At 40.7% G+C, this 14,368-nt stretch overlaps 1 protein-coding gene across 13 annotated transcripts in view; it reads right to left on the bottom strand.

Moving 5' to 3' along the window:
- Nucleotides 1–2,432: 2,432 nt before the first annotated feature.
- NFASC (neurofascin) overlaps nt 2,433–14,368 on the bottom strand; it is a 208,626-nt gene continuing 196,690 nt past the window's right edge. For all 13 annotated transcript variants that reach the window (XM_077334671.1, XM_077334672.1, XM_077334676.1 and 10 more), the window contains 2 exons: nt 12,559–12,628; nt 2,433–5,620 (listed from right to left, as the gene is read on the bottom strand). In XM_077334671.1, the coding sequence (XP_077190786.1) occupies nt 5,389–5,620; nt 12,559–12,628 (302 nt within the window). In that variant the 3' untranslated portion in view covers nt 2,433–5,388. The remainder of the gene's footprint in view (nt 5,621–12,558; nt 12,629–14,368) is intronic.

The raw sequence follows: 14,368 nt of genomic DNA, 5'->3' as shown, positions 1-14,368 counted from the left end.
ATGATGCATTGCTCAACAGTAGGTGTTGTTTGCTCTGCTCAAATCTCTTAAGTCTAAGAACAGGGGCCAATGCAAAGACGAATTTTTCATACTTTTAGTCCTGTAACTGGTGTGATTACTTACTAGGTGCTCAATTTGTCGTTAAAGGAAGATGCTTATTTACTAACAACATGAACATAGACTCCATCTTATCAATCATAATTCTGAAAAATGGGGTGGATCAGTATGCCTCCCTGAGACCTTTGCAAGAAGGGCATGATGCAGATTAGGCACGCAGAAAGAATCTCACCCTTTGGAGTTCTCCCTTTCTGTTTAGGACAGGCACTCAATTCCTTAGCCGCAATAAATAAGCAAAGGGCATATTACTGTGCATCTTGTAGCTGCATTGCTTTGAGTCTAACAAAACATGTTACAGCTTTCCTAAAGCTTTTCCTCACCTGGGTCAGGTCTCATTCTGAGTTGCTTTCAAATTCAGGTAGGGTTGCTCATACCCAGGGTGATAGGGCAAAAGACCTTTTAAAGTTTTGGTATGTTACATCTGTGATAGAATTTGCATTGTGCCTAGTTCTGTATGATTCTTGTTTTTTCAGATAGTGTTACATGCATTTTATTGTGTTATATGTTTGGTGTTGAAAGCCCTCCAGATATTGCAGATGAGGCAGGATATGAGTATTTTAAATAAAATAAGCATAATGTTTACTTACAGCTGCCAGCTTTCCTATTATGTAAATGATAACTAAATTGCAGGTCATGTCACGCCTTGCTGCTTGGTTTCTTCAATACCCAATAAAAACATTCCAGGCGATTTATTTTTGCACAACAAAGGCAATTATTATTCATATGTTGTCAGATCTACATTTTCCCCTGTTGGGACATTGCATTTCACCCAGCACCTACAGTATTTGAAATGTAGTTGTGAGTTATGGTGACTTGGTAATGCCTGTAACACATTCTCATCCCTTGCTACAGGCCCCTTTTATTTTGCAGTCTTTTCAGACATTCTTAAAATTAATTCTTTCAGAGTTGAATGCTCCATGGCAAGCATGTGACTGCTCACATCACCCTTTAAAATATGGCCCATGCCAATGATGTCAGGCCTTCCCAGTATTGTAATGTATCATTTTGTAGAATTCTTGCTTTTATTTTATTGGAAAACCTGCCTTGGTATTTAGCTGGCATGGCTGTTCTTTTTAGTCAATTCATTTTGTACTGGATCCCAGACTGGCACCACATGTTCAGACATACCAGCACAACCATAAATGCACACACTCGAGTAGGTTTTTATATAATGCTTGGAGTGAATGACCAGTAGTATCTGACACAGATAGCCCAATACAATTCCCTTATTCCTGAAGAGTTAGCAGTGCACAGAATGGCCATGTAAAGACTAATATTTGATGCATATTAAAATAAGATACTAAAGACTGACTCTTTAGGCAAGCAAACGTTTTTTTTTAGTTTATCCTTATCAGAGAGGCCATGAAAGTTATGTAGCAAGGGTAACCTTCTATAGATACCTTGTGCCTACTAAAGGAATATCTTACCCATGATTTCGGGTTTAACTATTCAGTACTTCGAAGGCTTTAGCCATATGGATTGATGTAGATTCATGCTACACAAAACAAGTACTTCTTGAATCAAGAAGTAATCACCGTGGGTTTCACTGGCACAGGCTGCAAGGAGAGTTGTTAGGTTAGTTGTCTTAAACAGGGATTAGACCAGGGGTCCCTGACATGGTGCCTGAGGTTGCCATGGTGCCCGCCAAGTGCTTTTAGGAAGTGGGTGGGGCTAGATCAGTGTTTTGCAAAGCGTGGCTTCTGATTGGCTTTGCAGATCAAAAGGCATTCTGTTAAACAGAGCTTCTACCTGAAATGTCGAAGAGATGCTATTAAGGTTATATGCAACCTGTCTTCTGTGGCAGTAATTTTGCTCACCCCCCTGCATCAGAATCCCAAAGACACTCATAGGCTCAAAAAAGCTGTGGACCTCTGGATTCATGGAGGACAGGTTCATTGGTTGCTGTTAGCTACAATAACTAAATTGAACCTTCAATGATGGTAATGTTCTAAACATCGGTGCTTCAAGGAAGCTTTGGCTTGTCTGCCCCATTTGAAATCCTTCTGAGGGTATCTGGTTGGCTGCTGTGCGAAACATGATGGTGGGTTAGATGGACCCTTTGCCTGACCCAGCAGAGATGCTCTTGTATCCTTTACTGTAAGACATGTTAACTCTTGAATTAAGATCTCACTTATTAAACATAAACCCGATAACAACATCATTGACTGATAGATGTTAGCATTGTTTTATGAGACTTCACTTTCATTTGAAATCACAACAGAAACCTGGTAACAGGGTGAGCTTTACTAATTGTGTTACTGATCCCTACTGCCTGCTGTAGTCTGAGAACCAAAGAACACAGCATCATCTAGTCCTTTAAAAAGAGGAATTTTTCTAATCTTTATTAAGCTCCTGAAATGCACCCCTACATTCTCTTAAGTCATCACTTAAAAGTAAGACACAAACCTCTTATTGCCAATCTTCTTCAGACAGATGGTAGGTCAACAGCTTGAGAGAGAAGAAAATAATGCATAGCTCGAGCACATGATTAGGCTAGGTACAGCTGAAAGCCTAAATTGGGCTCTCAGTAACATCCCACATAAAAGTAGCCAACTGCTCAATCCTACACATTTTTACTTAGAAGGTTCACTTCATACAGTGCGACTTACTTCCAAATAACTGTGCATAGAAATGCAAATTTAGGGCATCTGTTTTTTTTCTAATTAATTGCCAAAAAATCAAAGTTACCTTATTCTATCAGTGAGATAATTCCTTTACATTTTGTGACAGCAGCCTCTCTCTAGAATATGGGATCATTCTCTGCTCAACCTCATTTTAGTTATCACCCTTGAACGGTTCCACATTAGCCAATTATGGACTAGGTTTAATCCATAAAGGGGAGGGGAAAACATTAACAAATCCACTATAAAGAGTGACGTATTCCAGCTTGAAGCAATTAAGTATGTAAAAATGCTGGGGTTATGAGATGTCTTGACCATACTATTAACAGACAGTAGTCCGACTCGGGAAGGAGGGGAGAAACCCAGTCTGACCAATCAATGCAACCATACCGTCTCCACATTCCCCTGCATGGTTTCTGCAGAGGTTCCACTTAAATACTTTTGCAGTACAACAGGGCCGCGTTAAGGCTTTAGTGGAATTTATTAAGCCTTAGAGTAGCCCTGTTCTCACGTGACAATGAATGCACGTATAGTCCATGTATAGTGTACACGTATTAAATAGATGCATTAATTCTCATGTAATCCAACCATGAGTATGTGATTTATCCACATACCAGTCTCCAGTTTCTTTTGTACAGTGAATGCACACTGGTTCTTTTTTAAACAGATGCGTACATGTACATGCAGGGTGCACATGTGTTTTCTGTTAACACGAGATGGTGGCTAATTAGTATCCAGACCTCTTACTTGTAGTATTGAACTCTTGAACAGAACTAGCCTCTACTACCAGAAACATTCTAGTTAGCAAAGCTTCCTGGAAAGCAAACCAGTTTGCAGATTTAGCCATATCACTCCTAGAATCATACTAAAACAGCTCTTTTGAAGTTTCTTGAGAAAGGCCATCAGTTTACAGCTGAGAAACTGGCTGTAGGCTTCTAAACTCTGTTTAGCTCACTTCAGTGTAGGGAGTGAAGAGAACATGTATTGTATTGCACTGAACACTGTATAGTCTATAAAACTCTATCTTCTACAAGGATCCATGCTCTGTCTGCTTGGCAAGCTGCAGAAGTCTCCTTATGTGTACTGCATGGGCAGATTACAGACCATCACACCAGGGGCTTAAATCTATGGGTAAATATTCAGTTTATTAAGCTTCAGGGAAAGCATGAAGCTGTTTAAGGCATATATGGAAGAACAGTGTAACAACAGAATCTTTATCTGAGGAAATGAGGTTGATTGGGCGTTAACATGTTAGCTTGACTTGAGTACCTTCCGTGTGTAGCTAGCAAGGTAGTGTGAGCTCCATGCTGATGCTTATTTAGTACTGCAAAGGCCTTCTTTAGGCTAATTGACTGAAGTGAAAGGGTGTGCATGAGTGCAGGAGAATAAGAGGCTCCTGCAAGTGGTGAAATGTAGCTTTTACCTTAAAATGATAGAAAGATGGACTAGTTCAGTTTGGTTCTGAGGGCATGTGTACTTTTGCATCAAATGTGACTCAGGACAGGGAATCCCAGCTCTTTTCACAGAAACAACTGGCAGGGTCAGTGTCAGGTTTGTGAATTCTTAGTGGGTATCATCTTTTAAAAATTAACAGTAGGAAAGCATCTATGGGGGTTGCTCTTTCTCTAGTCAGCCATCCTCCCTTTCCTGCTACCTATAGGTTTAAGGAATGGTGTTAACACCATGTGCCTGTGCAAGGAGCACTGACTGCTTTTAGAAAAAAGAAAGAGATCAGCTTCCCTTCCCCCAGTAGTTACCCCCCCCCCAACCCCAATTGTGTACTTGATTAGCAGAAAAATGCAACTGTTTCTATTAAACTCTTTCTTTGGGAAAAAATATGACAAGTAGCATGGAAAAATTGAAACTTCGCATTGGCACTTACATCAGAACCCATATTTGAATTATAGTGCTGAGATCCAAGACAAGTTTGGTCAATGCAACATCCACCCTGTCACCTCATCCCCCTGTGCATGGCTTTCATACTGGAGCCAAAAGCAATACTGTTTCATCCTATAGGAACGAGTGTCATACAACTTGCCTAGTGAGGTTTATAAGCTAAGGCTTGGCTGAAATGACAACCAATAGGAATGAATCACCAGACGGTTTCCTGTTTTTAAAACAGCTGGTCATTTTTACCAATAGGTAACTGCTTCATCAATGTGGTTTCATGCTATTGTTAACCTATGAGGCCCTGCTATCATCTCCCCCATCATCACTTCAGATTTTCCCCATGTTTGGGCATCCTCCCCCTTTTGACAGCAACTCTGGATCCTTTAAAAATATCTCAGCCGCATACATTATTTATGAAAAGAGTTGCATTATCTCACAAAGTAAACATTGGGGTATAGAGGGGGTGTTTATTCCAGTCCAAGTTCTGAAGCCTGGGGGCATAGAATCTGTGCATCCTGCTCTCCTGCAGATCTCCTGTGGGTCAGCTCAGATTTCAGCTGCAGTATGATCACTTCAGCCGCTGGTCTATTGATGCCATTTGCTTTGTTTTCCTAAAGAGATGAAGGCGCTGGTGACCACCTGGGCCTGGTTTTGTGTTTGATCTTTGTTGTCCTCTGCTTACTTTCTGTTACCATTGGTGACTTTGCCAACCCACATCAACGACATATCTTTATGTTGTTCCTGTTTCAGCGGTGTTGCATTATGCCAGGGAGTAGATAGCATTAACCGGTGATGTGGCTTCTGAGCTTTCATTGCCTTCTGTCTCCTCTTTGTCCTTCTTGACTGTGTACTGGCCAATAAAGGAGCCGTCCTCATTGAATTGCCCTTCACCGCCTTCACCATAGTCCACCAAGCTGTCGTCACTTTCTTGCTGTTTTATCGTGCCGTCTAATGAGGTCTGACTGCCCTGTAATGGCTTGTTGTCTTCATCACTAGCACCAAAAGGAAAATAAAGGCCATCAGAAGTGGAAGGACATAGATAATTTCAAAGGAGCAGTATAAAAACTTAAACTAGTAAAAGGGGTCATCCACCTGCAATGTTATTCAAAAGTAGTTAAAACAGTGCTGGAGAATCTGGGGAAATAGGATCCCAGGTGGCTTCCTGCAAATCATTTGTTATGGCCTTTGCAGATACAATAACTGCTTTAATGTATTTAGGTGTGAAACTTGACTAGTTCCAAAGTATATCTAAATAAATTAGGAAGGATCAAATTCCTCCTTCAAAGCACTGTTATTGTGGAAGCCCTATTGAAGTGCTGTGATTGTAAAATTGTAAAATGTTTTGAAGGGCCCCAGTCACATCAAAGATACCTTTTCCGGCACCAAGTGCTCTTTTGGCAGGAGGCTGGATAGTAGTCACAGCTGAATTAGATTCAAATGGGACATGGATGTCTGAATGCTATTTTGACTGTTTTAAATTTACTATTTAACTGATGCAGCTATTAAAAATGATGTCTGTATTTGTAAATTGACAGGTTTACTCTTTCTGAAACCAGGATTTTTAAAATAAAAACACATTCAAGTACACATATTGTATTGCACCAATAATTCCATACATACTAAGTGATCTCTGCTTATTATCAGCCCTCAAGATAGTTGGCCATATTGAGCAAGAATTGCTGAATTTAAGAGGCTACGTTAACAATCCTGTAGCCAGAGAGCAAGAAACTATACCTGGTCCTTAAATAAGGGTGATATTATACTGACTTTGGATTCCATGGGATAGACACATAAACTTCTGGCCTGGACACTACAATTTTGAATGGTGCATCAATTAATGCCAGGTACTAAAGTGTCAGAAAGAAAAAGTTAGCCTTTGTTGTATTCTTTGCTAATTAACTCTAGAGACTATGTTGCCTAGTCATATTTTAAATTTTGTTTGCGTAATAAACTTGTGTGTTTTTTCTAAAGGTTTTGATCGTTTTGCGTGCATTTAACCTCAGGGACTCATGAATTTGAGCACCTCTTGCTAGTCTGGCAAGCGGTGGCCCAGAGAGACCCAGGCTTGGGCTTCCTGACATGTGTTGAACAACAGTGCTTGCATTTTAGTTAAGTCTGTCTAACAAAAACATAAAACATATGTTTAGCAATCATGGTTCAGCCTGGGTTCCCAATAATTTAATAACCAGCTAATTTAATAACCAGCAGTTTTTGTAACGGATTCTGTCAAAACTAGGAGGAACTATTAGAATAAAATAAATAGTTGCATTATTTATTAGTGCAAAGAGGCAGAAGTGTGACAAAAACCAATGAATTTTGTCTGAAATCAGTTTTTTCAATATTTAGGTCGTGCTAAAATATTGTTTGCACCAGAACGTGCCCCCCATCACCCCAAATAAAACTAGCAAATACTGTTATTGGTGTTGGCCTTCCACAGGCTACAGTCCAGAGAACCACATAACCATGAGGCTTTAGAATTCTTTCTTCCATCTCACCTCCCCAAGCAGCAGCCCTTCATACTGCTTTTCACAGAGACCTGCTGTTAAAATGGTCAGAAGTTCTTCTGGCCATGTGTAAGCCCTTGGGTCACACCTCATGTTGCTCTCTGGATTGCAGGCCAACACCTGGGATTTAGTTGCCGTTAGTCTATTAGGTCAGTACGTACAGTCTTTCACACGTAAACATTGTTAAAATCCAGTATTTGCTCCTTTACTGAAAGTATTAAATACAGGAAGTCCATGTTCAAACTGGTTTAGAGGCATCATGTTCAAGAGTTGCATATGTCAGAGTGGATATCTTGCCAGTGAAAGATTTGCAGAGAACCTTCATATAAAGCCTCCCACAGCTGCCAGATTTTTCTCCCCTCTTCCCCACCCTTTTGCAGCACAGCATCTAAAATCAGGTGAATTGAGCTTTTCAGGAGCATCGCATATAAGTAACTTACCTGAGAAACTGGAATGGATCAAAATCTCAATCCAGAAGTCCATTTTTCATGTGAGTAATCCACCCTCAGTTGTGCAGCTAGCTTATGGCAGTCATTGCATGATATAAGGATTAGTCACAGAAAAAAGGATAAAGTTGAGGGCCATGATCATTCAGTTGCCTGTGGCAATGGTTCCCAGTCTGCAGGCAGAATGCAACTCATTGGACAAAGGGTGCCCCAAATCTCAAGGTAAAATGATTATTTAATGGTGTTAGATGAAGGCTGGTGGTGATGAAGCAGGGAAGGGTAGAAAGTAAGGTGTGTTTTAGTGATGGAACTGCTGAACGAAAAAAGCAGTGCGCGCCAGATTTTGGGGCAGTCCATAGTCCTACCTTTCAAGAGACCTTCATGGTCCATGTAGAAAGACAAGGTGAAAAGGAGAAGGAAGAATGGGAATAAAACAGAGAGAAGCAGAAAGAGCCTGATCAGAGAGCAAAATGGTGAGGTATGCATTTCAGGGGGTAGTGTTCACAAACACTCTTTACTGACAGGGCTACCACCTTATCCTACCAAATGAAGTCAGCACCTAAAGAATACTCCCATATTATTGTGTACACATTTTAAAAAAGCCCTCATACATCAATATATATATTATGAGTAAATGATTTGTGGATGAACCATTGAAAGGGAGAGCAGAGGAGATACCTTCTGAGCTCAACAGCAAAGGGCTCAAAGGATAGTAGTAGCTGTTAAGCAGAGCTGCCAACCTGTATTGCCTTGTTCTTTGTACTAGTGAAAGGCAGCTGAACAGCCATGGGGGGTCTGAATGCCTGCAGGTCTGTCACACTATTCTGGTGATGTGAAGCAAATCAAGCACTGATTTGAAAAACTGCCTTCAGGGAAGGGAGGAGTTTAGCTCCCACTAAGAATGGGCTGTGAATGGACATGAGTGAGCTACAATTTTTAATTCCCTTCATGTATAGCTCACCTTTCTTACTAAGACTCATTTGGGAGTCTTTGGCACACACTTTCACTCTGCAGTGATACAAAGATACATTAGTACCATGACTCACAGGTTATAGTGAGCATATTTTCTGACACAGAAAATTGTCTCCACATAATAAAAATATGTGAAACATCCTTTTACTCCTTCAGTAGTGTCTGTAATGGGCACTGGGCAGGCACAGAAGAAATGTAAGGTTGCTGAAGTCACCACCATGGATAGGATATTATCAACTAGGAAGAACAATAGATATCAGAAAAATGGCTGAGAGTAATTCTATTCAGGGCATTTTCTGGCATCATGAAATAGTAGCACAAATGGCCCCATACAGCAAAGTCACCTGCGTTCATGGGAAAGTCATCGGGGAACAGTGTTTAGAAACGAGGAAGTGCTTCTGATTTTTAGTTATCAATTGCCATCTACCCAAACTCATGTTCTATAGAAGCACCACTGATTCATATTTTGGAAATTTGGCCCTCTTGCCTCCTGTGTTAGGCTGATTTGGAGCCCAATAATGCTACAGGAGAGCCTCTTGTGGTGCAGAGTGTTAAGGCAGCAGACATGCAGTCTGAAACTCTCCCCTTGAGGCTGGGAGTTCGATCCCAGCAGCCGGCTCAAGGTTGACTCAGCCTTCCATCCTTCCGAGGTCGGTAAAATGAGTACCCAGCTTGCTGGGTGTTAAACGGTAATGACTGGGGAAGGCACTGGCAAACCACCCCGTATTGAGTCTGCCATGAAAACGCTGGAGGGTGTCACCCCAAGGGTCAGACATGACCCAGTGCTTGCACAGGGAATACCTTTACGTTTACCTTTAATGCTACAGGAAAAAGCAGGATGTTGCAACTTGGAGCAGAATAATGATCTTAGAGTTTTAGTATACTAGTTCTATTTTATCCTGTTAGGTGCCTTACCCTCCTCTTTCACTGTAAACAAATCAGTTGGTATAGGAAGGCATAGCCCTGGGTAAAGAATGCTACCTAAGGATAATGGTTTCAACCTGACTTAGTTTAGCCTTTCCACAAGGAGACCATTATTCTGTCAGCAGAGCAGAAATAAGTGACAGTTACTCTTAATTATAACTACAGAGTTTGGAATTCTGCATGCACAGGGCACCAAAGATGTGAGAGGTATGAAGAGAGCATATCAGGCATGCTTCTGTGAAGGAAGAAAGCAAACCAATAAAGAAAGCATGTCAGCTCAGATCCTGTTCACCTTTCAGATTCCAGCTGTAGCTTTCTCTGGTCTAACATCCAAGTTCTGTTTTACCAGTCAGCTTACCTCCCAGTCAGTTGGGAGAACAAGGCATGGAGACTGGAAATAAATGCTATCAATGGTGTGTGCGTTTCTTAATCAAGCAGCCCTATTTCTGCGTTTTCAAGTTCACCATCATTTCTGGACACCTGAGGGATCTGTCATTTCTCTAACTCCCTGTCTAAACTTGTGCAGTAGTCCACACAAGAAACATATTGAGTTTTCTTTCTCTGATGCAATAGTGTTTGGAGTTCAAATTTAAATTAGTATATTTAACTCATTGTTTATAGATTATACTTCTTTTCTTCCCAGCATTTGCATAGATTAGAACTGATCCTTCACACTTACATTTACTACACAAGGGCATCAAGGAATAAAAGCCTGACAAGAGCATGCTATGCTTTTAAAATCTGTGCTAATCCCCAGGCAACAGGATAGGATTGAGCTGCAAGTATGTGGCAGGAAGCAACTTGACATGGCATCAGCAGTGGGGAAAAGAGGCTCCATGCCACAAGTGCATGTGGTCCACTACAAGACCATCTGATGGTGATGATGGGTGACTGAGATGGAGGAAGAGAGGAAAGGCAAGGGAGCCTTTTTGCGTATGGAGGACTGACTGTCAGAGTGCATGGGATGACGAGGGGAGGGAAGAGAGGCAGGAGAAAGCTCTTTCAGGGAGAAGTGTCTCAGAATTTGCCCATCTAAAGATGGAGTGCCCTTCAATGCTGACTTAATTTTTCCTAGCCAGCATGTGTGCAGAGAAATGCAGAAGCTTGGGTACACCTTTGCTCTCTATGCATGCCCATTAGCAATAGGTCCTTCCAAAGAGCCTGGAAATTGCAGCTCTAATAGGGGCTTGTGAACAAGCAAATGAGATCTTCCGATATGCACAGGCCCATTTTAGGGTAGGGCCATGGCATATTTGGTGAAGAGGCTTCAGCCTCTCATCCCTACCATTTTCAAGTTGGAAAAACAGTAGTGTGCCTGTGAAGGAGGCTTAAGCTCCTTCTCCATGCATGCCATGGTCCCCAGGCAACCTGGACCTGTATGCACTTAGGAAGCACAGAACTCCCAGCACACATGTGCTACTATGCCACGAGGATTTAGTATCATGTGAAGCAGCCCTGAGGCTCTGCATCCCTCCTTAGGGTCATAAGCCATGAATCAAAGATCACTGCTTTAAAACATGAGAAACCACCTGCAATTCCTAGTATGTGTGCAAATAAGAGAAATGTTACACTTTATAAGGTAACAAATCAGTGTGTTAAGAAGCGCCCCATATGGCTAATATATCCTTTTGAGGGAAACAGTCACTATTGAAATACAGTGATCATGGAAACGCTAAACAAGATCAGTCCTCAAATAATCCAGTCATCTAACCTTTGATCATATGATCTTATGCTGCAAGATTTAAATGCTGTGCTTCTTTCAAAATGCTGTGTAGGGAACTATTTCAGCAACTTGTTATTCACGAGACTGGATCTTGTAAGGCATTTTTCAGTAACTCTTTTAACTATACTTCGGTTGGGTTACCAATAATTTTGGGAACACAATGCCCAAATCCAGCATAGCTGAGCAAATACTCCTGTGGTTTTGAATACCTTGGCTTTTTGTTTAGCATCACAGAGCAAGGTCCTGATGTATCAAAGAGCAGGATTGCTCTAAGTCATTATATTAACAAAGCATAATCAATTTAGCAAATGCTAACAGTGTTACCTGTTTCCATTCCTTGGAAGCAATGGGGAAACAAATGTAAACCATGAACGCAGGACCCATCTGTGAACAGCCAAAGAAAACAGCTTGCTTTGGGAATCTAAGAGAAAAATGGCTGCTGTCCTTAAAAGGATATCATTAGGTTTGGGGGTGGTAGTAGCAATGGAACAAGGTCAACCATTTTAAATATCTATAAAGTGGGTTTGCTAGTTTGATAAAATCAGTTGTGTTGCTTACAGTGCAACCCTATGCAGAGTTACTCCAGAATTCATTCATTGAATTTAATGGAGTGGAGTAACACCACATAGAAATAACTCTACCCAGAATTGGGGGAAGTCTGGAATTTATCGAGATGCTTTTTGAAAGTGCAGGATTTTTACATTTTTGTTTTTTAGGTCTAATCTGAGAAATGTTGGGTTGCCCCTTTTTTGAACATGAAGGAGACAAATATATCTACCTTTAAGATGCTACTCAACACCCTAACTTGGGTGCACGTGATAGACCCACCAAGTGTCGGTTTCATGGCATCTGTATTGTGCTTTCTTATCTGTTATGGTGGTTTCCACTGAAGCAAAATCCACTTTCAGAAAGAATATAATCTTCAGTAAGAATATGTCATTCTCCTTTCAAATATCCAAGAAAACCTGGTTGCTCTACACATCTAGGTAAATCATGTGATGCAGTCCCTGTTGGTGGTACTTGCAGGCTGAGGTAGGAATTCCCATGCTCTCCTCCCACCTGCTCAGACAAGGTTAGAAACCTTTCTGTTAATAGGCTAATTTCCCTATGGACAGGGAGATTATAAAGTGAGGAAAAATTCTAAATTTGAAATCCTGCACCTACAGTCTGAAACCAAATAGGTCTAGGGAACACATCCCTTTCCTTTCCTTTTCAGAATTCCTGAAGCAGTGGGGGAAAGAAGGCAGTTGAAGCTGTAGATTTATGACCTATGTAGATTTATGATGATTTTGTAATCAACAAAGGAGCATGTGAGAGGTAGGACTTATATGTTTATTAAACATGCCAAGCAGGAAACATACCTGTAATCGAACGATCCATTATCTACCTTCTGGTCATCAGGGTCCAAGGGCACATCTTTATTTTCTCGCACTGTGAAGAGACAGGCAAGAATTAAACATTGGAAGTGATTTTATAGGCCTTATTTTCATGCTTTCCAAGCGTATTGAATTTATTTTGCATTTAGAAGAAGAAGAAGTGTTGGTTCTTATATGCCGCTTTTCCCTACCCGAAGGAGGCTCAAAGCGGCGGAACCCATCTGAGAAGGATTTGAAGTCAGAACAGTAACTGCTCTGGAAGTCTGAGCATGTCTTGGGAAAAATATACTCTGGCAAATATACTCAGAAAAGCTACTGATCGGTTCATGCTTTTAAATACTGCTGCATAACATGGCATGATTTTATTAAAGAGACAAGAAGAACAATTAATTACGGGCCAGTGCATAAATTCGATGCATATAAATCCCAGGTCAAGCAGAATTCTAGCTCAAATCCATTTAAAGTCTTGTCTGCTGTCAGACTCTAAATTGTTATGTTTGTTGAACATGAGAAACTGGAATAAGCAAATGGCTCACTGAGAAATACAGTTGGCACGTGTACTGGCATTACTGGAAAACTGTTCCATAAGCTCAAAAATGTAGGAGGTCCATCTTGAATTCCAGTATTGTTACACTTGAAATCCTTAAAAAGCCTATGCACCTACCGATTACCAAGTTGGGGAGGAGGGAGAAAGAGATTTGGTAGTAATAAAAGTACCAGAGGATATGACATGGAATCATAATTAAAGAATGGCTTTTATAAAGAGTAACCTTGGGATTATTAATGGAACTTCCTAATAACCTGTTTAAGACGATGTGCAAATTCCTTACCTCTATAAAGGTATTTAAGCATTTCTTTATTACAGTTCCACAGTCATAGCCATCTATACCATTTTGTAGCAAAAAGTGTGTAAATCGGTCATACAAAAGTACACACTTACCTTTCCCTGTAAGAGATAACTGAGAAAATCAAGTATTCCTATCTAAACATGATGGCCAGACAGGGTACCTCATAGATTCATCCTGAAACCATGTAGCATCTTTCTATTGTTGTATGTATTCCTTTTCATATTGCCCCTTTGTCCTGAATTGATACATATCGTTCTGAATCGATACATAAATAAGGCTGCAGATTTGGCAAATGGCTCAGAGAAAACCATACATCTAGCAGCTGGACAAAACCATAAAAGAGGTAAATTTCAAATACTTTTTACAGCGAAAAGGGGGTCTTGTTATTTCATTCCATACCATTTGATTGCCAGTTACCTACTCTTGCATTATGCATATTCTGCTTGTACATGCAGGCAGAAACTCTCATATGTACCCTGGTGTGTCCATCCTTGATTTTTAGTTCTTTCTACTGATATTATAATAAGATGAAAGACTGAGAGAAGTCATGCCTTTGCCTCACATCCATCACATTGCTCTTTACATTTTCTTTAGAGGGGGGAGGTGTTACATAAAGGACCTCCAAACATAACCATAATTAGTGTATTGCAAAGCACTTTCTCTCAAGAGGCAGAAAATGTACTCAGATGCGCTCAGTGAACAAGTCTCTTACTGCAGAAACATTGTTACATTTGAGCCCTTGTAATTGTTTGTAATTCTCATGCAGTAAGGCGATTGTGTGTAGCTTAATACTGCAGGTTTCTCGCCTCAGTCTTTAATGCGTCTTTCAGGATCTGGTTCCAAGCTGTCGTGTACTTAGAAGTTTTCAGATCTTGGAAGACATCATGGTGGCCATTACACAACCGCAGTATACAACCCAAAAGGATGTGAGGACAGGCACAGTGTGT

Source organism: Paroedura picta, chromosome 4, assembly GCF_049243985.1.
Source record: "Paroedura picta isolate Pp20150507F chromosome 4, Ppicta_v3.0, whole genome shotgun sequence".
NCBI classification, from domain to species: domain Eukaryota; kingdom Metazoa; phylum Chordata; class Lepidosauria; order Squamata; family Gekkonidae; genus Paroedura; species Paroedura picta.
This window is presented reverse-complemented; position numbering and strand designations above follow the sequence as displayed.